At 41.3% G+C, this 26,551-nt stretch overlaps 1 protein-coding gene across 2 annotated transcripts in view; it reads right to left on the bottom strand.

Moving 5' to 3' along the window:
• Nucleotides 1–377: 377 nt before the first annotated feature.
• Nucleotides 378–26,551, bottom strand: part of puf60a (poly-U binding splicing factor a) — a 73,992-nt gene continuing 47,818 nt past the window's right edge. For both annotated transcript variants that reach the window (XM_084139985.1, XM_084139984.1), the window contains 4 exons: nt 23,617–23,807; nt 22,078–22,192; nt 15,465–15,718; nt 378–1,619 (listed from right to left, as the gene is read on the bottom strand). In XM_084139985.1, coding sequence (XP_083996111.1) covers nt 1,320–1,619; nt 15,465–15,718; nt 22,078–22,192; nt 23,617–23,807 — 860 coding nt within the window. In that variant the 3' untranslated portion in view covers nt 378–1,319. The remainder of the gene's footprint in view (nt 1,620–15,464; nt 15,719–22,077; nt 22,193–23,616; nt 23,808–26,551) is intronic.

Genomic DNA, 26,551 nt, shown 5'->3' with positions numbered 1-26,551 from the left:
CAGCCCTATTTTTTTTTTTACTAACATATGCAGATCTGTATTCCCAGTGATGTGAAATCCATAAATTAGGGCATAATGAATTTATTTAAATTGACTGATTTCCTTATATGAACTGTAACTCAGTAAAATCTTTGAAATTGTTGCATGCTGCGTTTATATTTCTGTTCAGTGTAGATAATGATCATGAGCCGCACTCACCTCAATTTAGCTAACATTTCCCAGCCTTATTGTAACCAAATGGAGATGCAGTGAAAACTAAAATCTGACATTGATTGATTTATCGAGACAAATCCCCATGGTTGTGTCTCAGAGCAGTGCGATCGCGCTTCCCCAATCAAATCGGTGCTGAAATTATTATCTTGTTGACCACACACGGCTATTGGTTTAGCTACATTTATTATAACGAATGGATGACTGTACATTTCAGTAAGCAACAATTTGATACATGCCTTCAATTGCATTAGCCTCTTACTGCAATATTTTCGTCATTCAGTGATATTTATTCCCACAGTAATTCTTTATGGATCCATCAAATTTTGGTTAAGAAAACGTGCATGCATAGTGGTGAGCTTTGCGAAGTGATGTACAAAGTGACATCAAAGTTTAGAACTACCACAAGGATGGCAACAGCTTAGTAATGGGCGCTGACTAGCAACCATCATTACAAAGTATAAAATCTCATGAACACAAATTGCTTACGCTGGACTTAGCTACGACTAGTCTTATTTTGGGTTGGTGCAACAGGTGTAGATTCTGATCACAAAGTCGGACACAGCTACGCCCGACCTAGCATTTAAGACCAACTTTTTTTTTGACCCAACTGGTCTAATTGGCCCCTGCTCCCTGTAGTTTCTTTCTGGATTAATATCAATAATCAAAATATCAAACCACTTTATTCATGAGGAATTTATTGTTTTGGGCAATTGATACCAAGAGCTATATAACAAGAGATCCTTTGTAGAATTGACTTAATCAAAAAAGGTGTAACCGAAATAAAACTAAAATCAGGGAAAGGATGAGAATGAAACTGAAAACAATACAAAAACAAATACCCAGCCCTTCACAGTAGGCCACAATAATAATTAAACAAAAATCCATGAGCGTCTCCTTGCTTTGTCTGTCCCCCCAAACAGGAGTATTAATAATATTAATATCAACATTGATAAAAAAAAATTACAGGTTAAAAAGAGGCCAGCATCGCCTACAGTGGTGCGTGGCAGCTTTGTGTATGTAAGTGTGTGTATGTGTGTGTGAGGGAGAGAGAGACACCAGAGGTTGTGGTGGTAGTAGTAGAGAGCTTTCAGAAAGGTCAGAACGTCTTATGCAGATAGGTCGCTGTTGTCAAAGCGCTCCTGGTCGTATACCTCGGCAATGACCTTGCGACCTCCAAACCAGCGATTATTGAGTGCCTGGATGGCCTTGTTCATCTCCGCCGCCATGGAGAACTCCACAAAGATCTTGACAATTACCTCTGCATCATCCTCCTCGCCCTGCTTTTCCTGGTAGATGATGACACGGTTGACCGCGCCAAACTTGCCGCACTCCTCAGTCACCTCACCCTCCAGGTCATCGTCGATGTCCTCTGGGCCTACCATGTTCCGCAGCACCATCACCGTCGACTGGGCACATAGTAGAAAAAGTATTATTATTGTACAATGTATTATTAAAACACAAATATGTATGCTACCAGTGACTTTCTTGATCAGAGAAAACACTGACGGTACAGTTAGTTGCCCACACGTTGTGACTATTATGTTGTGGAAACGTTTTAGTGAATGCAACTTTAGCAGCAGTGTTACTATTGCCTTTGTGGCTCAACTGCGTACTTACAACCCCAACCAGAGCTCCAGACTGTGACCATTTAGTCACATTTTGCAGCACTTTTACTTGGCTGTGCGAGTTTAAGTTTTAATTGGACACAATGGTGCGAGCTGCATATTCTACTTGTCAAAACTTTGGCCGGCTAAAACCATGATTTGGTCAAATACTAAAGTCTATTATCCTCATGTAGGGCTGACGATTGGCCAATAGGGCTTTTGGTCGACCAAGATTTTTTTTTTTGTCGAGCAGTCGCATATATATATATATTTTATATGGCACACGAGACACCTGTCTGATTCACTAATCCATTTGCGGAGGCCGCCGGGATGGCACACCAGTATTCCCAGTAGTATATTTGCCGTTAATTCCCATAATTTCTAATCTACAATATTTGTTTGGTTATGGTAATTTCTGTTAAGGCATTCAATATGTTATTATTACAGTCTTTTACCGTTCTCATTGTCGGGAGCCATGCATCCTCCTAAACACGACCCTGCCAAGCCACACTGCTTCTTGACACACTGCTCGCTTAACCCGGAAGCCAGCCGCACCAATGTGTCGGAGGAAACACCGTACAACTGGCGACCGTGTCAGCGTGCATGCACCTGGCCCACCACAGGAGTCGCTAGAGCGCGATGGGACAAGGACATCCTGGTCAGCCAAACCCTCCCCTAACCCGGACAACGCTGGGCCAACTGTGCGTCGCCTTATGGGTCTCCCAGTTGCGGCTGCAGTGCCTTAGACCGCTGCGCCACTTGGGAGGCCACAATTACATTTTTTCTTCACCTCAAACAGCAAGTAAACAAAGTATTTTTACATACAGTGCATTCGGAAAGTATTCAGACCCCTTGTCTTTTTCCACATTTTCTTACATTACAGCCTTATTTTAAAATTGATTTTTTTTTAAAAAATTCGTCATCAAACTACACACAATAAACCATAATGACAAAGGGAAAACTGGGTTTTAGAAATTTTTGCAAATGTACTCAAAATAAAAAACTGAAATACCTTATTTAGATAAGTATTCAGACCCTTTGCTATGAGACTCGAAACGGTTTACCTCAGGTGCATCCTCTTTCCATTGATCATCCTTGAGCTGTTTCTATAACTTGATTGGAGTCCACCTGTGGTAAATTCAATTGATTGGACATGATTTGGAAAGGCACACACCTGTCCATATAAGGTCCCACAGTTGACAGTGCATGTCACAGCAAAAACCAAGCCATGGGGTCGAAGGAATTGTACGTAGAGCTCCGAGACAGGATTGTGTCGAGGCACAGATCTGGGCAAGGGTACCAAAACACTTCTGCAGTTGCCTCCATCGTTCTTAAATGGAAGAAGTTTGGAACAACCAAGACTCTTCTTAGAGCTGGCCGCCCAGCCAAACTGAGCAATCAGGGGAGAAGGGCCTTGGTCAGGGAGGTGACCAAGAACCCGATGGTCACTCTGACAGTGCTCTAGAGTACAGTGCTCTAGAGTTCCTCTATGGAGATGGGAGAACCTTCCAGAAGGACAACCATCTCTGCAGCACTCCACCAATCAGGTCTTTATGGTAGAGTGGCCAGATGGAAGCAACTCCTCAGTAAAAGGCACAAGACAGCCCGCTTGGAGTTTGCCAAAAGGCACCTAAAGACTCTTAGACCATGAGAAACAAGATTGATCTGATGAAACCAAGATTGAACTCTTTGGCCAGAGCGTCATGTCTGGAGGAAACCTGGCACCATCCCTACGGTGAAGCATGGTGGTGTCAGCATCATGCTGTGAGGATGGTTTTCAGCGGCAGGGACTGGGAGACTAGTCAGGATCGAGGGAAAGATGAACGGAGCAAAGTAGAGAGATCCTTGATGAAAACCTGCTCTAGCGCGCTCAGGACCTCAGACTGGGGGCGAAGGTTCGCCTTCCAACAGGACAACAACCCTAAGCACACAGCCAAGTCAATGCAGAAGTGGCTTCAGGACAAGTCTCTGAACGTCCTTGAGTGGCCCAGCCAGAGCCTGGACTTGAACATCTCTGGAGAGACCTGCCATTAGCTGTGCAGCGACGCTACCCATCCAACCTGACAGAGCTTGAGAGGATCTGCAGAGAAGAATGGGAGAACTCCCCAAATACAGATGTGCCAAGCTTGTAGCGTCATTTCATAAATAAATTTGCTGAGATTTCTAAAAACCAGTTTTTGCTTTGTTATTATGGGGTATTGTGTGCAGATTGATGAGGGAAAAAAACAATTTAATCAATTTTAGAATAAGGCTGTAACCTAACAAAATGTGGAAAAAGTCAAGGGGTCTGAATACTTCCCGAAAGCACTGTAGATTTAACAATCTAGCTAATGTATTTTGAGTTCCTCAGGTGGTGAATTAGCCTTAAAGCTGCAATATGTAACGTTGTGAGTTATAGATATGTAATTCTATAAATCAAGTCTTAAGAAGCAGTATATCTCTTCTATGTGCGGTATTTCTATGCTTCCCATTCTTAAGTTTAGTTTTGGCGTCTTTTACTTTCGATTTTGTATACCAGCTTCAAACAGCTGAAAATACAATATTTGGGGTTATTGAAAATATATTTCACAGCGGTTTAGATGGTACAATGATTCTCTACACTTGTTTTCTCTCAAACTGAAATTAGGCAAACTATTAGAATTTTAGCAATCAGGAAATAGAGCCATTTCTGCATATTGCACCTTTAAACTATACTAATCAAATATATAAATGTAACATATAAAGTGTTGGTCCCAACACGAACAAAAAAATTCTCTCTATATTTTTGGCCAAAAAGTTGTTTACATCTGCAGATACAAGATGGAATCCAAGATGGCAGCATGTCAAGTCGTTTGTGACTAGTAGTTTTTAACCTATTAATTTATGGTGGAGCAAATCTACACTTTCCTTGTTGTGTAGTGCAAACTATTTCGTTTTGCTGGTGTATAGATCGCGGGTCACCAGAGAAAATGACCATATTCGTGGTATTGCTTTGCGCACTGACTGTACTGAACTCTTGAGAAAACGAACATTGTCGCTGGGTGAGTACAGTCGTGGTCAAACGTTTTGATAATGACACAAGTATTGGTCTTCACAAAGTTTGCTGCTTCAGTGTTATGAGATATTTTTGTCAGATGTTACTATGGTATACTGAAGTATAATTACAAGCATTCCATAAGTGTCAAAGGCTTTTATTGACAATTACATTACGTTTATGGAAAGAGTCAATATTTGCAGTGTTGACCCTTCTTTTTCAAGACCTCTGCAATCCGCCCTGGCATGCTGTTAATTAACTTCTGGACCTCATCCTGACTGATGGCAGCCCATTCTTGCATAATCAATGCTTGGAGTTTGTCCGAATTTGTGGGTTTTTGTTTGTCCACCCGCCTCTTGAGGATCGACCACAAGTTCTCAATGGGATTAAGGTCTGGGGAGTTTCCTGGCCATTTAGATGTTTTGTTCCCCGAGCCACTTAGTTATCAGTTTTGCCTTATGGCAAGGTGCTCCATCATGCTGTAAAAGGCATTGTTCGTCACCAAACTGTTCTTGGATGGTTGGGAGAAGTTGCTCTCAGAGGATGTGTGGGTACCATTCTTTATTCATGGCTGTGTTCTTAGGCAAAATTGTGAGTGAGCCCACTCCCTTGGCTGAGATGCAACCCCACACATGAATGGTCTCAGGATGCTTTACTGTTGGCATGACACAGGGCTGGTGGTAGCGCTCACCTTGTCTTCTCCGGACAAGGTGTTTTCTGGATGCCCCAAACAATCGGAAAGGGGATTCAGAGAAAATTACTTTACCCCAGTCCTCAGCAGTCCAATCCCTGTACCTTTTGCAGAATATCAGTCTGTCCCTGATGTTTTTCCTGGAGAGAAGTGGCTTCTTTGCTGCCCTTCTTGACACCAGGCCATCCTCCAAAAGTCTTCGCGTCACTGTGCTTGCAGATGCACTCACACCTGCCTGCTGCCATTCCTGAGCAAGCTCTGCACTGGTCCTGGCGCTTGCTGGACTTTCTTGGGTGCCCTGATGCCTTCTTCACAACAATTGAACCTCTCTCCTTGAAGTTCTTGATGATCCGATAAATGGTTGATTTAGGTGCAATCTTACTAGCAGCAATACAGTGGGGGGAAAAAGTATTTAGTCAGCCACCAATTGTGCAAGTTCTCCCACTTAAAAAGATGAGAGAGGCCTGTAATTTTCATCATAGGTACACGTCAACTATGACAGACAAAATGAGGAAAAAAAATCCAGAAAATCACATTGTAGGATTTTTAATGAATGTATTTGCAAATTATGGTGGAAAATAAGTATTTGGTCAATAACAAAAGTTTCTCAATACTTTGTTATATACCCTTTGTTGGCAACGACACAGGTAAAACGTTTTCTGTAAGTCTTCACAAGGTTTTCACACACTGTTGTTGGTATTTTGGCCCATTCCTCCATGCAGATCTCCACTAGAGCAGTGATGTTTTGGGGCAGATTTTCTATGGGGTTGAGATCTGGAGACTGGCTAGGCCACTCCAGGACCTTGAAATGCTTCTTACGAAGCCACTCCTTCGTTGCCCGGGCGGTGTGTTTGGGATCATTGTCATGCTGAAAGACCCTGCCACGTTTCATCTTCAATACCCTTGCTGATGGAAGGAGGTTTTCACTCAAAATCTCACGATACATGGCCCCATTCATTCTTTCCTTTACACGGATCAGTCGTCCTGGTCCCTTTGCAGAAAAACAGCCCCAAAGCATGATGTTTCCACCCCCATGCTTCACAGTAGGTATGGTGTTCTTTGGATGCAACTCAGCATTCTTTGTCCTCCAAACACGAAGAGTTGAGTTTTTACCAAAAAGTTCTAATTTGGTTTCATCTGACCATATGACATTCTTCCAATCCTCTTCTGGATCATCCAAATGCACTCTAGCAAACTTTAGACGGGCCTGGACATGTACTGGCTTAAGCAGGGGGACACGTCTGGCACTGCAGGATTTGAGTCCCTGGCGGCGTAGTGTGTTACTGATGGTAGGCTTTGTTACTTTGGTCCCAGCTCTCTGCAGGTCATTCACTAGGTCCCCCCGTGTGGTTCTGGGATTTTTGCTCAACATTCTTGTGATCATTTTGACCCCACGGGGTGAGATCTTACATTTTACATTTTAGTCATTTAGCAGACGCTCTTATCCAGAGCGACTTACAGTTAGCACATACATTATTTTATCGAACCCACAACCCTGGCGTTGCAAACGCCATGCTCTACCAACTGAGCTACATCCCCTGCCGGCCATTCCCTCCCCTACCCTGGACGACGCTGGGCCAATTGTGCGCCACCCCATGGGTCTCCTGGTCGCGGCCGGCTACGACAGAGCCTGGATTCGAACCAGGATCTCTAGTGGCACAGCTAGCACTGCGATGCAGTGCCTTAGACCACTGCGCCACTCGGGAGACACATCTTGCGTGGAGCCCGAGATCGAGGGAGATTATCAGTGGTCTTGTATGTCTTCCATTTCCTAATAATTGCTCCCACAGTTGATTTCTTCAAACCAAGCTGCTTACCTATTGCAGATTCAGTCTTCCCAGCCTGGTGCAGGTCTACAATTTTGTTTCTGGTGTCCTTTGACAGCTCTTTGGTCTTGGCCATAGTGGAGTTTGGAGTGTGACTGTTTGAGGTTGTGGACAGGTGTCTTTTATACTGATAACAAGTTCAAACATGTGCCATTAATACAGGTAACGAGTGGAGGACAGAAGAGCCTCTTAAAGAAGAAGTTACAGGTCTGTGAGAGCCAGAAATCTTGCTTGTTTGTAGGTGACCAAATACTTATTTTCCACCATAATTTGCAAATAAATTCATAAAAAATCCTACAATGTGATTTTCAGGATTTTTTTTTTCTCAATGTGTCTGTCATAGTTGACGTGTACCTATGATGAAAATTACAGGCCTCTCTCATCTTTTTAAGTGGGAGAACTTGCACAATTGGTGGCTGACTAAATACTTTTTTCCCCCACTGTATCCTTACCTGTGAAGCCCTCTTTGTGCAAAGCAATGATGACGGCACATGTTTCCTTGCAGGTAACCATGGTTAACAGAGGAAGAACAATGATTTCAAGCACCACCATCCTTTTAAAGCTTCCATTCTGTTATTCTAACTCAAATCAGCATGACAGAGTGATCTCCAGCCTTGTCCTCGTCAACACTCTCACCTGTGTTAACGAGAGAATCACTGACATAATGGCAGATGGCCCTTTTGTGGCAGGGCTGAAATGCAGTGGAAATGTTTTTTTGGGGATTAAGTTCATTTTCATGGCAAAGAGGGACTTTGCAATTAATTGCAATTCATCTGATCACTCTTCATGACATTCTGGAGTATATGCAAATTGCCATCATCAAAACTGAGGCAGCAGACTTTGTGAAAATTAGTATTTGTGTCATTCTCAAAACTTTTGACCACGACTGTACATCTGACAATGTGCTCTCCCCTCCATTAAACATTGTGTCTGCGGGAACTCACTCTTTTTCCACTCGGTCCAAGTGGCCAATGCATTTGTGTCATGATGTGAACAGTACGAACTTACTACCAAAGTCTAATGGATTTAAATGACTTTTGTATTGTCTGGAAACTCACTTGTAGAATTTGCTTGCAGTAGCTCTCTTAAAAAAGAGAAGCCGTGCAAGGTTATTAAACAGAGGTGCCTAGTTATTCTTCTTTTGTTGAAATCAGGTAAAGCGCAACCTAACCCTGGCCCTGATATGCAATGTCTCCAAACCCCCTCTGATTTTAAATATAGATCTGGTCTTGGTATTTTTCATTTAAATGTACACAGCCTGTTGTCTAAAATTGATGGAGTTAGAATTTGGGCTAAATCAACTGATGCAATTGTGTATCCTGAAACCTGGCTCAGCAAGTCTGTTCTTGATAAGGATTTTTGTATAAATGGTTACAATATGTATCGCACTGATCAAGTTTAGAAAGGTGGGGGTGTGGCTATATACAGTGGCAAGGAAAAGTATGTGAACCCTTTGGAATTACCTGGATTTCTGCATAAATTGGTCATAACATTTGATCTGATCATCTAAGTCACAACAATAGACACACACAGTCTGCTTAAACTAATAACACACAAACAAGTATACGTTTTCATGTCTTTATTGAACACATGGTGTAAACATTCATAGTGCAGGGTGGGAAAAGTATGTGAACCCTTGGATTTAATAACTGGTTGACCCTGCTTTGGCAGCAATAACCTCAACCAAACGTTTTCTGTAGTAACGGCAGGAGGAATTTTGGACCATTCCTCTTTACAAAACTGTTTCAGTTCAGCAATATTCATGGGATGTCTGGTGTGAACCGCTCTCGAGGTCATGCCACAGCATCTCAATCGGGTTGAGGACATGACTCTGACTGGGCCACTCCAGAAGGCGTATTTTCTTTTGTTGAAGCCATCCTGTTGTTGATTTACTTCTGTGTTTGGGTCGTTGCATCACCCAACTTCTGTTGAGCTTCAATTGGCGGACAGATAGCCTTACATTCTCCTGCAAAATGTCTTGATAAACTTGGGAATTCATTTTTCCGTTGATGATAGCAAGCTGTCCAGGCCGTGAGGCAGCAAAGCAGCCCCAAATCATGATGCTCCCTCCACCATACTTTTCAGATTAGATGAGGTTTTGATGTTGGTGTGCTGTGCCTTTTTTTCTCAACACAGTATTGTGTGTTCCTTCCAAACAACTCAACTTTAGTTTCATCTGTCCACAGAATATTCTGCCAGTAGCGCTGTGGAACATCCAGGCGCTCTTTTGCGAACTGGACAGCAGTGGCATCTTCCATGGTGTCCTCCCACGAACACCATTCTTGTTTAGTGTTTTACGTATCGTAGACTCGTCAACAGAGTTGTTAGCACGTTCCACAGATTTCTGTAAGTCTTTAGCTGGATTCTTCTTAACCTCATTGAGCATTCTGCACTGTGCTCTTGCAGTCATCTTTGCAGGACGGCCACTCCTAGGGAGAGTAGCAACAGTGCTGACCTTTCTCCATTTATATACAATTTGTGTTACTGTGGACTGATGAACATCAAGGCTTTTAGAGATACATTTGTAACCCTTTTCAGCTTCATGCAAGTCAACTATTCTTAATCTTAGGTCTTCTGAGATCTCTTTTGTTCAACGCATGGTTCACATCAGGCAATGCTTCTTGTGAATAGCAAACTCAAATTTTTTGAGTGTTTTTTATAGGGCAGGGCAGCTCTAACCAACATCTCCAATCTTGTCTTATTGATTGGACTCCAGGTTAGCTGATTCCTGACTCCAATTAGCTTTTGGAGAAGTCATTAGCCTAGGGGTTCACATATTTTTTCCAACCTACACTGAATGTTTAAATGATGTTTTCAATATAGACAAGAAAAATACAATAATTTGTGTGTTATTAGTTTAAGCACACTGTGTGTGTCTATTGTTGTGACTTAGATGAAGATCAGATCAAATTTTATGACCAATTTATGCAGAAATCCAGGTAATTCCAAAGGGTTCACATACAATTTCTTGCCACTGTATGGAAAGACTAAATTCCTTGTAAGTGTGGCAAAGTCTGAAACTATTTGTAAACGGTTGGAATTTCTTGCTTTGAATCTTGAGGTTTCAAAGGGTCTCTCTATAACTGTGATTGGCTGTTACAGACCCCCCTCTGCTCTCGTGATGCATTGTCTTCTCTGATGCACCTTATGTCTAAATTTCTTGACAGTAAAATTATCTTGATTGGTGATCTCAACTGGTGTTGGTTAAAGCCGGTGTCTGATGATTTTAAAATGTATTGTAATTCTATGAATCTTACCCAGTTGATTAACTCACCCACCCGCCCAAATGTCAAATGTCCAGAGAAATCTACCCTGATTAATTTGATATTGACAAATGTCCCACAAATATTCTGCGGTTGGTGTTTTCTGTAATGGTTAAAGTGACCGTTGCGCTGTTGTTGCTGTTAGAAATACTAAGGTTCCTAAGACAAACCCACACTTTATTCGTAAGAACAATTTTAAGAGTTTTAATGAGCAGGCTTTCTTTCATGATTTGTTTTATTTTGACTGGAGCAAGATTGAGCTTATTCCTGCTGCGGAAACTGCCTGGAAATTCTTTCATTACATATTTTTCCAAAGAGTAAACAAACATGCCCCATTCCGCAGGTTCAGAGTTAAAGGGCGGAATAATCCATGATTTTCTTCTGAGCTGTCTTGTATTATTTACCAACGTAATCTAGCCTGGGCTAAGGCAAGGAAATCATGTTCTGATGCTGATTTGCTTCTTTTTAGGCAGTTACGAAACAAGTGTTCTTCTCTTCTCAGGAAGGCCAAGTCTGAATATTTTATGTCTGTTACCACTGATAACCTGAATGATCCTAGAAAGTTTTGGAAGGCTATTAAATCTATGTCTGGTAACAGTAATGTTAATGAATTACCGTCATGTGTATTGAATGACTGTTGCTGTATATAACAAAACTGAAATGCTGAATTGTTTCAATGAGCACTTTGTATCATCTGGTAGGCTATTTGATTCAGTATCCTCTGTATCTGTACAACCCTGTGTGGACGAACCGGTGAGAGCTGGTCAAACTTGTAGTTTTTGCCATTCTCAGTGCAGGAGGTACATAAAGACATGAAATCCTTAGATCAGAGAAAGCCTGCAGGCAGGTCCTGATCTTCTTGATCCCTGCTTTTTAAAACTGGCAGCTGATTTCCTAGCTGAACCACTTACATATCTGTTCAATCTAACCCTGGAATGTACTGAAATTCCAAGGATCTGGAAATCAGCATGTGTCCTACTACTCTTAAAAGGGGGAGATCCAACAATTGTAAATAATTACAATCTCAAAGCTGTCACCCCTGGCGAAAATACTTGAAACCCTTGTTAGTAGTAAATCGTTTTTTATACCAACTATTTTATCAATGTACCAATCGGGCTTCAGGATGAAGCATAGCACAATTACAGCAGCCATGAAGGTTTTAAATGATATCACTGAAGCCCTTGACAAAAAACAGCACTTTGTCTCACTTTTTATTGATCTCTCTAAGGCTTTTGATACAGACGTAGGTCTTTCGGAGCATGCAGTTGCATGATTTGCTAACTATCTGTCTGATAGAACTCAGTGCACTCAATTTGATGGGCTCATGTCTGTTAAATTGTCTGTCTGTAAGTTGCTCTGGATAAGAGTGTCTGCTAAATGACGTAAATGTAAATGTTGATGTGTGCCCCAGGGCTCTGTACCTGGTCCCCTCTTATTCACTATTTATATAAATAATTTAGACAAAAATGTGCAAAATGCGCAACTTTTATGCTGATGATACTGCTATTTATTGTTGTGCCTCGTCTCTCACAAAAGCTTTCCAGAACTTGCAAACTGCTTTTTATACTGTTCATCATACCTTGTGTTAATTGAAGCTTATCCTCAATTCTGACAAAACTAAACTAATGGTGTTTTCTAAAGCAAGAAACAGACCTCTGAACCTTTCACCTATTACTACATGTCAGGGCAATGAGATTGAGGCTGTAACCTCATAAATAACTTGGAATTTTAATTGATGACAGCCTTTTTTAAATTGCATATTCAACAGCTTACAAAAAAATTGAAGCTGAAGTTGGGATTTTATTTTAGGAATAAGGCCTGTTTTTCTTTTGAAGCCAGAAGGAGGCTAGTATCAGCTACATGTATGCCTTTACTAGACTATGGTGATATTTTATATATGAATGTTTGACATCAATTGACACCCTTTACCATGGAGCATTGAGATGTATTTTAAATTGCAAAACCCTTACTCACCACTACACTTTATATACCAGGGTTGGCTGGCCTATACTTTTATTTACAAAGCAATTTTGAGTTTACAACATTTTTATTTGGCCATTTTTAATTCTTTGTTTGCAGGACTTTATCCTGCTAAATGTTCAAAATGTCCGAATTTAATTTGGTAAAAAGGGCTTTTATGTACTCTGAGCCATCGGCTTGGAACGTCTTACAAAATAGTTTAAAACTGGAAGAACTTGTCCCGATTGGTGTTTTTAAATCATTGATGAAGGATTTTGAGGCTGATTCCTTGACCTGTCAATGTTTTTAATTTACTTTTTTATGATTTTGTTATACTCCTGTGATTTCTATGGTTTTTACTAGATTACTTGTAGTTTTTCATGTTGTCTGTCTGTAATTGTGTAATGACTTGGTGCTGCCTATCTTGGCCAGGACGCTCTTGAATTGACTGGTTAAATAAAGGTTAAATAAATACAATTACAAATATTAGTGAGCATTTCTCCTTTGCCAAGATAATCCATCCACCTGACAGGTGTGGAAAATCAAGAATATGATTAAACGTCATGATCATTACACCTTGTGGTGGGGACAATAATAGGCCACTCTAAAATGTGCAGTTTTGTCACACAACACAATGCCACAGATATGTAAAGTTTTGAGGGAGCGTGCAATTGGCCTGTTGACTGCAGGAATGTCCATCAGAGCTGTTGCCAGAGAATTGAATGTTCATTTCTCTACCATAAGCCACCTCCAAGCGGTTTGGGCGAGCGGTTTGCTAATGTCAATGTTGTGAACAGAGTGCCCCATGGTGGCGATGGGGTTATGGTATGGGCAGGCATTTGGTACGGACAACGAACACAATTGCATTTTATCGATGGCGTTTTATTTCAATTGAATGATTTCCTCATATGAACTGTAACTCAGTAAAATCAATGACATTGTTGCATGTTGCGTTTATATTTTTGTTCAGTATAATTAGCTAATGTGATATTAGTGCACATAAAGATGTCTTCATAATAGAATTACAATTTGTATCTATTTAACAACAACAAAAATGTGTGACCAAATGAGACTCGTTTCAGGAAATTAGGCTTATGTCGCGCGTCACTACTTCACAGGAGAGCCATTTGAACAAAAACTTATTTCTATTAATCAAAATGCTTTTTTTTGCAGAAATGCCTTCTGGAACATGTGAACTTTCATGTGCCTTGATAACAAACTTGTATGCAATCTCTAAATATGAATAAAATGGTTAAATTACAAGCGTAGTTGGTTTAGCCACGGAAAAATACAGGACCCTTCCCGCTAGCCATGATTGGCTGAGATAATGGCTGGGCTGGACATGCCGAGAGTTGAATTCGGATTGGTCTGCCATGTAGCACGCTTCTGTCTATAACATGAGCTGGTCAGTATGTGTAGGTAATCCTTTCTTACGTGGCTTTTTTGAAAGATATCACGTAGTAGAACTGCAAAAGTGTTGCTGTCCACTTTCTGGAGGACAGAGTTTTGAAATCAGTGGAATGCCCAGTGGAATTAGAGTATGATAGCTAAGGAGATGGAGAAAATACTGCCGTTTGATTGCAAATATGCAGAGGGAGTCGAAAAGAGAACACACAGAAGGCTATTTTATAAAACACCTGTGACATCCGTGACAGAGAGGGAGAAGCGTCCATCCATGTATACGGGTAAGATAGTCTAGCTAGCTACATTTTCAGATAATACACATTTCTAATTTTGTCAGAAAGTTGTTTTCATTTCAAGTTAAAGCATACTGTTAGCTATCTAGCTAACGTTAGCTGGCTGGCTCGCTAGCTAACATTATGTGTATGATCTGTGTAGTAATATTACTTGTATCTCAGAGCGATTTGCATCGCTAGTTATAGCCTAACGTTAGCTAGCTAGCTAACATTGAACCTGGTTGGTTAGCTACCTGCAGATTAATGCAGGGTAGTAACGTTATGAGTTGGGATTATGGTTAATCGTTTAGTTTGCTAGCTAATGTACATGTCTAAACAAAAGACTCCACTATGCAAGTAACCATTTCAATAGAATGTCCATGATGTCACTGCGACAACTGTCGATAAATGTAGCGCAGAATAACTGACAAATTTATGAACGCTCAACACCCGTTGAATATGGCCGGAGTCAGTAAACGTCTGCAAAAAAAACGTAATTAAATTGTTGCCAGCAGCACAGTTCTGGATAGCATAAAAACAGCCTAACCAGCTCTGCTAGGGCGAGTAAAATGATCAGAGTGAGCTGTTCTCTCATTTGTATCTGGAAGTAGCTAGCAAGCTTGGGTGCTTGCCTGCTGTTGTTAGGTCAGAACGCTTGGATCAACCCTACTCCTCGGCCAGAGCGTGCTCTGAACACTCCGAGAGTGAAACGCTCTGAATTTACAAAACGGACAATCTGACAATGCTCTGAGTTTACGAACGCCCAGAGCGCACTCTGGCACTCCAGATTGAATTTACGAACACACCCATAGTATAAACCAGCCTTTAGTCTTGAAATCTTTGGTTGTTTAGTACATGGCCTCACATGTGAATCCTTAAAAAGATGGGTGGGGCTTAGGCTTAAGAGGGTGTGAACGATGCTGAACGGGTGTAAACAAGGAAGAGCTCTCCAGTAAGTTTACCAAAACATTCAAGGGCCATTTTCTCAAAAGTGAGGTTACAACATTCAAAGCAGAATTACTTTCCCATTGTTCCTCAACTGTAGTGTATGACATACCATTTTCTAGCTCAGAGTCTCTACTTTTATCTAATGTAAAAAACATAAGACCGAATCGAGCCGGTCGGTCACAAATATGGGCTAGTGCCACCAGGGGAAAAGGTAAGTCTGGAGCACTGCCAGCTTTCAATAAGAAAAGAAAACAGGACTATTTCAACCCACCTCTTGTTTGCGGAGCAACTTCTGCATGACCATGTGTCTGGCGCTGCTCCCGGAGATGCTCATGTTCTCCTGCTCACTCAGCGGCTCCTGGCCCGTCCCATCCTGCAAGGCCTCCTCCTCCTCCTCCACTTCCTTCTTCTTGGCCTCCTGAGCTGCCACTAGAGAGGTGACCAGCACCGGTGGTGAGGCCAGCACTGGGTTGACCAGGCCCACCTGAGGTAACACGGGCAAAGCGGGCCGCACTGGGGTTACCCCTGCAAAAGAGAACGGAAGGAGGCAGCACAAAAAGTTCAAACCCCCCCAAGGTTGGACAGCCAACAGAGGAGCCTCCCCAAGCCCCAAGCCAGTGGCAATGGGGGAAAAATCCCCTCAGGGGGGGTTTCCCAAGATAACTGGCTGGGTTGGCTCCTGTCTAGCAATGTTTTAATGTGACACGACAGTTCCCTGTCAAGTAAAAGGGTTCTATCGAACTGGAGCTAGCAATCATGGTCATTGGAGTGTTGTGTCCACTAGCAGGCTGAGACTGGGCTGACAACATTGGTTCTGTTGCATAAGGAACATTTCCACGTGATGTTTGGGGTTGGCAAAAGTTAGATGGCAAAGAAGCTCTATAGCAAAGCTTTCCAACCCCCTTCTACCATCTAATTCCAGGTAAATATGGATTTTCTAGCCTATTAATCTTTGTCAAGTAAGTGTTAAAGCGGCAACCAGCAGTTGAAACAATAAACAAGCATCCTCCCCACCCTGATTCGGTAAAACGCTGAGGGAGGGGGCTGGAGAAATATAACCACTCTCAAATTCATAAGCACAGCTATGGATGCAAAGACTGACCATCCATGATGTCACAACTATAGTTTTAGCCTTGTTTTTAGGCTATATTGTTTGTTTGCATTTACTTTGATTACAAACATTGGAGTAAAACAAGCGTATATATTTTGGGTCCTGATAGAGTACATCAGTTGAACTAAGCTCATGAGGCATTTATAAGTTACAGCGCCTTCAGAAAGTATTCATACCCCTTGACTTATTCCACATTTTGTTGTGTTACAGCCTGAATTCAAAATTGATTAAATAGATTTACACACAATACCCCATAATGACAAAGATTTTTTGCTAATTTATTGAAAATGAAATACATAAATATCTAACTTACATAAGTATTCACAGCCCTGAGTCAATACTTTGTAGAAGCACCTTTGGCAGCGGTTACAGCTGTGAGTCTTTCTTGGTAAGTCTCTAAGAGCTTTCCACACCTGGATTGTGCAACATTTGCCCATTATTCATTCCAAAATAATCTACTTGAAAATCTATGGCAAGACCTGACGTAAGCAAATGTTTACTCCTGAATATATTTAGGCTTGCCATAACAAAGGGGTTGAATACTTATTGACTCTTGACATCTCAGCTTTTCATTTTTAATCTTAAAAAATAAAAATAATAAGATTATAACATAATTCCACTTTGACAGTATGGGGTATTGTGTGTAGGGCATTGACCAAAAATCTCAATTTAATCAATTTTTTATTCAGGCTTTAACACAACAAAATGTGGCAAAAGTCAAGAGGTGTGAATACCTTCTTTTCTTAAGGCACTGTATATTCTTCAAGAATCAATGGGTACATAATTATTTCACAATCCAAAAATGGATGTAGCAACTGCAGATTGCCCCTTTAAGGGGAAGGGGAGGAGGGGCATGGGATGCAAACTAAACACTCCTTACAATAGAAAAATGAATGTATTCAAATGAACCCACCCCCACCCTCTAACCACCCTGGTTGTAGCTTCTTAATGGTCATGTTGATGCATACCAAAAGTCAACTCCACAAAACACACAGGATCTGAGACTCACTGGCCAATAGGAATGAGGGGCTATGTTTATGAGGGGAGGGGCTAGAAACAGTCCTCTTCACACTTGGTTGGTCAGTGTGCAGCAAAGGGGAGGGATTAAGTGGCCACTGTCGGTGCGATTGTGGAGTCAAGAGAGGGAGGGGAAGAAAGGAGAGAGAAAAAAGAGAGAGACAAGGAGAGAAGAGACAATAAAAGAGAATCTATTAGTGGAGTGGTCCTCCGACAGGCTATGTACAACTAATACACTGCAGGAGACAACAGCAGCCTGAAAAAAGTACAGAGGCAATTCCACTTCAGACAAAAAAAAATATCTATATGCACCGGTTTCCTTCCTCATCTCGTTTTGGTTCCGCCATATAACATTATAGGATGTTAACAGATGGCATCACTAAGTGTTATTTTCAGGACTCCCTGTCACGCTACACCAGGGGTGTCGAACTAATTTTGCCCCGGGGGCCGCATTCGTTCTTCAACGAGGTCCGGAGGGCTGCACTGAAAATTGGTTATACTTCCTTGCCAACATAATTGACAAGAAAATAGTCCTCTATCCATCATTTTTGGAATTTTCTATGCTCCCTGACACTTCTAGCGAGCTGGACAGTCAAGAATGTCAAGAACTGTATAGGTCCATTATTTCTACACAGTTTCGATTTGGTTTTAGTAATTTTAAAGTATATTGAGTTTGTTCCCCCACTTAAATTAGATTTTTCTATAATATCTGGCGCGAGGGCCGTATGTTTGACACCCCTGCTCTATACAGAAGTGTTTCTCTCTGCTTACTGAACTCAAAACAAAGGGAATGCCAATTGATAATCATTTTGGGAGAACGGTTAAAACCCTAATAAATAAAATGTCAACAACCTGTAGTTGTTAATATAGGCAAAACACATGTTACTGCATGTTACTTCTCATTGTAATTTGGTCCCAAATATGTCCCACTGAACAGCCCCTCTATTTGACTTAAACTTGCGTGTTTACCGAGTTGTTTTGGGAAATGGCTGCTAAATCATAACATAACTAACATAAATCTTAAAATATATGACGCATCAGCTTGTCTGTTGCCAGTACTTGCATTTGTCCATTTCATTCCCAATGACCCTACAACTGTCCAATTCTGCACTTACCTGGGCATCTGGCCTCTTTTCATACACACCACCTCACTGTCTCACTCTGGATAGCCCATGCAGTGAAAGGCATGCTAATAAATGCACACAGTTCCCTTGCCAGCCAATGGGAGGCACATTGTTCAATGGTGGTGCAAAAGTAACACTTATTTTCTTTCTGATTCAAGGCCAACCAAAAGGCTGAGTGTGAAAGCTGCCATGACCAGCACCTGCTCTTAAACTCAATTTCTTACAGTCCAATCTTCCATCTTCCCATTTCCTCAGTCCACAAAAGCTAACCTGGTGGAACAAGCCTGATCGCTGCGTTCATCATTCTATTTCACTGCACGTATCAGCCTGGCATTCGTCCTCATTGAAACTGTTTGAGCCTATGTCTGTAATGAGGACATTATCAAAAACTAAATTGGCAGTGATTGAATCACCTTTAACCAAATCAGAGGACATACAGGCTTATTCAAAGCACTATGTTTGGCCCCAGGGTTTTTGACTTAAACCCAGCCACTGCTTCTATTTGGAGCAGCCATTTTCTGGCATATTCCAAACACACATCTGTTGAAGGAAGGCAAGAGTGATAACAGCAGTAAAACAGAATCAGGCTGTTTACAGCAGCGATCAGATTCCAACAAGCTATACCTGGGCTGCATCTCAACAAACTTTAGTAACACATTTTCCTCATCTCCATTACTTCATCTGCACAATTAGAAAAATGCCTCCCAGATATATTGGAATCTGGGTATTTCCTATCACAAAAATCTCACATCGGTCGGTCTCTTAAAATGGCACCATCATAGGTAAATTGACAATAAGGTCTTCGAAGTGAACTATCACTTTAAGATTTGTACAGATGAAGAACAGATGAGGAAAGGAAGCCACTTTCACGATGCACAATAGGTTCTGTTGCTAATCGTTTACCTCTACCATGATGTCCTTTCAAATCGGTGAGGTTACCAGGAAGTCAGAGTTCCTCTTTCCACATCCCCTTAATCTTTTGCTAAATACCAAATGAATCCCCACAAAACTTCTTCATGGCCAGTACAATGATTCTCTACACAATGACTGCTTGTTTTGCCACAAACTGAAATTTTGCAACAAGGAAATGGCGGAGCAATTTCTGCACATTTTCACCTTTCATTTGGCTCTATACTCCAGCATTTTGGATTTGAGATCAAATGTATCATATGGGACGACAGTACAGAATGTCAACTTTTATTTGAGGGTGTTTTCATACATACATTACTATTTAGAAATTAATGCACTTTATTCATCTGTTGCTGGGTGTACAATTTTTATGCATTTTACACAACCAAAACAAACTGCAAATACATCCAACAAGTTTGTAGAGTCACAAGCTTGATGTAGTCATTGAGTGTAATAGGGAGACTTGATACTAGTGCTGAGCGATTAGTGTTTTTTTAAGGTCGGTTCGGTTAAAAACAAAAAATCTTGTTTTTTAATTTCAGTTTTGATATACACTACCAGTCAAAAGTTTGGACACACCTACTCATTCAAGGGTTTTTCTTTATTTTTACTATTGTTTACATTGTAGAATAATAGTGAAGAAATAGGGCTATCTTCTGTATACCCCCCCTACCTTGTCACAACACAACTGATTGGCTCAAACGCATTAAGGAAAGAAATTCCACAAATTAACTTTTAAGACACACCTGTTAATTGAAATGCATTCCAGGTGACTACCTCATGAAGCTGGTTGAGAGAATGCCAAGAGTGTGCAAAGCTGTCATCAAGGCAAAGGGTGGCTATTTGAAGAATCTCAAATATAAAATATATTTTGATTTGTTTAACACTTTATTGGTTACTACATGATTCCATATGTGTTATTTCATAGTTTTGATGTCTTCACTATTATTCTACAATGTAGAAAATAGTAAAAAAAGAAATAAAGAAAAACCCTTGAATGAGTAGTTGTCTAAACTTTTGACTGGTACTGCATATATATATTTTTAAATGCATTATGTGGGTTGAATGCTGCAACAACACAAAATAAAACAATTGATGTATGACTGTCCATTACTATCACTTATTAGGCTCTAACCATCATTTATTCACATTATTTGTTACATATTCACATTACATATGTTTTGGTTGTGTATATTACATTATTTGTTTTTGGTATGATGATGACTATTATTTAATTAATAAAACCCTTATAATGGTAGTGACTGCCCATTACTGCTTATCACTTATTAATTAACTATCCTTTAGTCACATTACTTTACTTTAACCCCTGTAGGTCTAAGCCCTTAGATCACAATATCTACTAAGCTAACATATGGAATTGTTTTAAGATGGTCATAAAATGGATCATTTAGCCACTTGATTTTGAATGAGGCATATATAAAAAATCAAATGTGATCAAACATTGAATGTGGCATTTACTGCTATAGCTTATAGAAATGCATTGAATAACACATTTGTACATGGCAAAACAGACAACTATCTATCAATTAGATGTATTTTCGGTTAGAGATACCTAAACAACTGTTCTCTATCGCTCTTCCTCTCCATGTCTGTCTGCTGGCAAGCCTGGGCAAGAACCAATGAGAACAGGCAGCTGTATGCTGGATTCTGGTCATTGTAGTCAATTACCACGTTTTCTGCACTTAACTATGATGAATATTGATTGGCCTGTTGAAAACAACACCTTTCTACAACGTCCCACAGTTCATGCTTGATTAGATTGAAGATGCCGCAGAAACTGCTTCTCCAATAGAAATCCCCGATCACGCTTGTAGGCGATGCCATGGCAACGTTGGCTAGCTAAGCTCATGCGCAGAAACACATCAGGTTTAATGGTCGTCTCCTGTCAAATTGTGGATGTACAGGCCGTCAAATCAAAGGCACTCCTTCGATATAAAGTTGTTCTTGACGAAAATGAAAACGTGTCAGTTTGTCACTTTCACAAGGTTGGCGTAATAACATGTTCAACTACTTAAGACATAGATTTCGAGAAAATTAACAACCAGGGAAGAATTTTTGACCCTGTCTGTCGTGTCTACTTCGCAAAGCGTTCCCAGAAGTATCGCGATGTTGGTCCTCTGGGTTTAGAAACTCTGTGATTATAGTTCTCTCTAGAGAAACGGTGTGTTGAGCTCACAGAAAGAAAAAAAAGAACTAAATGGAATTCAAATAATTGAACTGATGTCGGTCAATAAGTTATTTCAAAAACATAAATAAACTGATATTTCGGCTAATCACTCAGCATTAGTAGATACATAAAGTGCTTTCATTTCTAAACGGTAAAACAGATACAGTATGGAAATACCCACAAATAAATAATACATTCTGTACTGTTGCCTCAAACATTTGATCTCAAATCCAAAATGCTGGAGTATAGAGACAAAAATGTTTTTTGCTTCACTGTCCAAATACATATGGTGTTGACTGTATATACTTTATTAACGACTCTACTCCAAACCCCTCCCAACTGCGCAGGCATGGCCAAGGTCCTTAGTAGTAGAAACATTGCCATTACACTTTTAGGAGCTTTTAAACAGTATACATATTTTTCCAATTGTAATTGTTGGTAGCCTGCAACCATGGAGGCTTGTTGGATGTGCGTACACTTTTCTTTATACAGACATGTGTGTGTGGGGGGGGGGGGGGGGGGGTGCTTGGCTTACCTGTGATGATCCCCGGGGCCTGAGCTGCCATGACGGCTTGGGGCAGGCCACCCAACTGTTGAGAGAGGAGGGCGGGCCCAGCCAGCGCTCCCAGCACCGATGACCCGACCGTCTCCTGGAAGAACAAAGCCAGACATGAGGGAACACCACCTGGACTGTGCCAGTGACTACAAGGACAGAAAACGAGAAACACATTTTTTTTTTACTCTGGACATTCTGTCCTGGAAGACCGAGGAGTGCATTGCTTTTTGTTTTCTTCCAGCACAATAGTGCATTTTATATGGAGCACGTCAGTCACGCGCGCATTCGTGTGTACTTACATTTGAAATATAATATATTGAAGTGGATGAGAGTGACGCACATAAAAAAAGTGAGGTGTCGGGATCTGGGCTCACTGCCAGACTTGCTTGTATTTACATTAGGCTACGAACCCTGGTCCAGTGACTGTCAAACCAACGCCTTAACTGTTAGGCCAAGAGACGTTGGCTTGACAGTTGCTGGACACGGGTGTACAGGTGAGGGACTTGGTATAAAGAAGCGTGGGGACACCCTCTCCCAAAGGAAGGGGGTAATGAAGCGACCTTAAAGTATCTGTCCAGTGTTTCAGATTTAGATGAAATGTGCCCTCAAATTAATTACAATATGAAATTGATGTCCTTCCAAAAAATTATAATTAAGGATATTAAAAAGCAGCTTTTCTCTGTGCCCCTGGTTTGGGCGCATACCGGTAAAAATAAAAATAAAAAATAATAATAATATTATACGCTGATTTGCCAGCTCAGCCAATAAGATGTGCATACACTTGGATATTCTAATGAGCTCCAACGTGGGGCCAGAGTCACTGCCGAACTCCTCATGCTGTAGCAAACCAAGTCAAATAGTATGGATGGATTCATCATTTGGAAACGTACGATGGAACTACTATGGCACTTTCCTACAACAGCAATAAATACAGACTGTCGTTTCTGTCCATTGCTTTGTCAATATTCCACTATTCCGTTAGAGATTATCAGCTTGAGCTAAGTGAGGAGCAGAGTCATTGATCTACAAATAGTATTCCCTGCCAAATAATAGGTTTTGTGCAATTAAGATTCAGAGCTACGCCTCCCCTGATATAGGCAATCCCCCCCACCGAACACACACACGCACAACCAGACATTGATTGATTGTTTGGAGACTGCTTGTGTCAATTAAATAGCATTTCCTAGGATTTTCTACCTGCAGCAACACTAGTGGATAATGCTGAATATACCAGTAAAAGCAAAGTGCCTCAAAAAGTACCTAAAAAGCATGGCCCTAGTTATGATGTCTTGCCTGGGTTTGTTTCCAAAAAGGTAAAACTGTCACCACGTCAGTTTTATATTTCCTATACACAGATGACATAGCTAATATTATTTGGGACTTACTGAGTCTGGCTTTAGGAAACAATACATCATTCAAATAATATATCACAAAGAGCTTTAATTTAAATTAAATTTTCAACTGACCTCAACAGTGGAAAATAGTGTATACTAAAATGAGGGCACAGACAGTATTTACCTGAGCAGTGATTTTGGCTGTGGCAGCTGCAGCCGCCACAGCTGCAGCAGGGGGGAGTCCGCCAGGTGTGGTCGGAGTGAGCAGGGGCATGGGGGGGGTGACCGCTTTGCCCACACGCAAGTATTGACCCCCTAGGTCAAAGAGATTCATGGAGGAAACTGCATCCTGGGAGGACTGAGCCTTGTCATACTCTAACGGGTGGGAAACAAAAGAGATTCAATTAGGGGTGGAACAATTACCGTATAACTGTGTAACCGACGGTTACGGATGAAGACCGTCATGAAAATAAAAGAAACGTCATTAAAAATAAATAATGGCGGGGTGGAACGAACAGCTGACTGAAGACGGGACGGCTGGGAATTTGTGCGGTTGACTCCGTTTCTGCTGTAACATGGACTCTACACCGTGATGAAACTTTGTTGCGCCTTGCTGAAACAAGCAAGGTGTTGTAGCAAACAAGTATTTGGTTGCCTAGGCAATGCCCCCCTTACTGCAGCAGCAGCACATGCAGTCAGGAGTGGAAAAGAGGAGAAAATATGCGGCGAATTCCATGACCGTCACAGCCCTAGATTCAATACCTGATTGCCTTATGTGGGAGGCATGTTTTACAGATGCAGAATATCGTATTGGCATGAACATTATTATAACATAATTGCTATTACCTGATTATCACCCAAAGTCATGACACCTGCACTACTAGGGGGTTCTTTAAAGATAAAAAGCCTAAAATCCCTCATGGGGACAAAACCTAAATTTAGGGAGGGATATCTGGATACTAGGAGAAAAGGTGATTCAAAGGCGTAATTGTAGTAAAAAATGTGGTAATGCTTACGAGTGCCGTAGCCTACTCTGCAAAATGCACAACACATTGTATTACTGTCGGTCACACCATAGCCATCCCAGCCCAGACAGAACATTAACTGTGTCAATGAATCCACTACTGTAGGTCTTGCACCTGTTCAAAGTCAAAATACTTCCAAAACCCACATTTTACCATTTCACACTACCACATCTATTAATATTGTGTAGAATACAGCGCTAATGCTAACTGTTGGCAGTTGGTGTAGCTTATCTAGCTAGCTGAATGGGACTGTTTTGATTTGAATGCCACAACACTGAAGAAGCCAGAAGTGAGAGGACTGCCTAAATGGAGATTACTTGAAATTGTGAAGATTTTCTACTTTCACTTATCAAATAAGTGGTGGGCCTATGCGCCATTGGTGGCATCACTCAAGTGGGTGCTACACAAATATTAGTGGAGGAGTAGCTACCTATCTACAAAGCCCAATGCACGGAGAAGCTGAGAATGTTGGGGACAGCTATGTGTACTGCTGACCTGCCCGTCTCTGACCAGCTATTCCCCTTGGCTGTGATCGAGATGCTCCCTCCTCCAGACCATCAATACATCCTCCACTAAAACCATCCAAAAGATTTCAACAACTTCCTGATCCCTTCATAACTTAAATGTCTTAATAAAGCAGTATCACATTTATTGATTTATATTTGTTTTCTAGAATGTTGTATACGCAATTCAGCTTTTAGCTGCCATTTACAGTGCATTCGGAAAGTATTTAGACCCCTTGACTTTTTCCACATTGTTACATTACTGCCTTATTCTAAAATGGATTAAATAAATAAAAATCCTCAATCTACGCACAATACCCCATAATGTTACAATATTACAAATAAAAGACAGAAATACCTTATTTACATAAGTATTCAGACCCTTTGTTATGAGACTCGAAATTGAGCTCAGGTGCATTCTGTTTCCATTGATCATCCTTGAGATGTTTCTACAACTTCATTGGAGTCCACCTGTGGTATAGTCAATTGATTGGACATGATTTGGAAAGGCACACACCTGTCTATATAAGGTCCCACAGTTGACAGTGCATGCCAGAGCAGAAACCAAGCCATGAGGTCGAAGGAATTGTCCGTAGAGCTCCAAGACAGGATTGTGTCGAGGCACAGATCTGGGGAAGGGTACCAAAAATTGTCTGCAGCATTTAAGGTCCCCAAAAACGCAGTAACCTCCATCATTCGTAAATGGTAGAAGTTAGGAACAACCAAGACTCTTCCTAGAGCTGGCCGCCGGACAAACTGAGCAATCGGGGGAGAAAGGCCTTGGTCAGGGAGGTGACGAAGAACCCGATGGTCACTCTGACAGAGCTCCAGAGTTCCTCTGTGGAGATGGGAGAAACTTCCAGAAGGACAACCATCTCTGCAGCACTCCATCAATCAGGCCAAATCAGTTTGCCAAAAGGCACCTAAAGGACTCTCCGACCATGAGAAACAAGATTCAACTCTTTGACCTGAATGCAAAGCTTCACATCTGCAGGAAACCTGGCACCATCCCTACGGTGAAGCATGGTGGTGGCAGCATCATGCTGTGGGGATGTTTTTCAGCGGCAAGGACTGGGAGACTAGTCAGGACCGAGGGAAAGATGAACTGAGCAAAGTGCAGAGAGATCCTTGATGAAAACCTGCTCCAGAGTGCTCAGGATCTCAGACTGGGACGAAACAGGACAACGACCCTAAGCACACAGCCAAGACAATGCAGGAGTGGCTTCGGGACAAGTCTCTGAATGTCCTCGAGTGGCCCAGTTAGAGCCCGGACAAGAACCCGATCGAACATCTCTGGAGCAACCTGAAAATAGTTGTGCAGAAACGCTCCCCATCCAACCTGACAGAACTTGAGAGGATCTACAGAGAATAATGGGAGAAACTCCCCAAATACAGGTGTGCCAAGCTTGTAGCATCATACCCAAGAAGACTCAAGGCTGTAATCGCTGCCAAAGGTGCTTCAACAAAGTACTGAGTAAAGGGTCTGAATACTTATGTAAATGTGATATTTCCGTTTTTGTTTTTTTATACATTTACAAATATTTCTAAAAATCTATTTTTGCTTAGTAATTATGGGGTATTGTGTGTAGAT

Source organism: Coregonus lavaretus (assembly GCF_964263955.1).
Source record: "Coregonus lavaretus genome assembly, chromosome: 23".
Classification (NCBI taxonomy): Eukaryota; Metazoa; Chordata; class Actinopteri; order Salmoniformes; family Salmonidae; genus Coregonus; species Coregonus lavaretus.
This window is presented reverse-complemented; position numbering and strand designations above follow the sequence as displayed.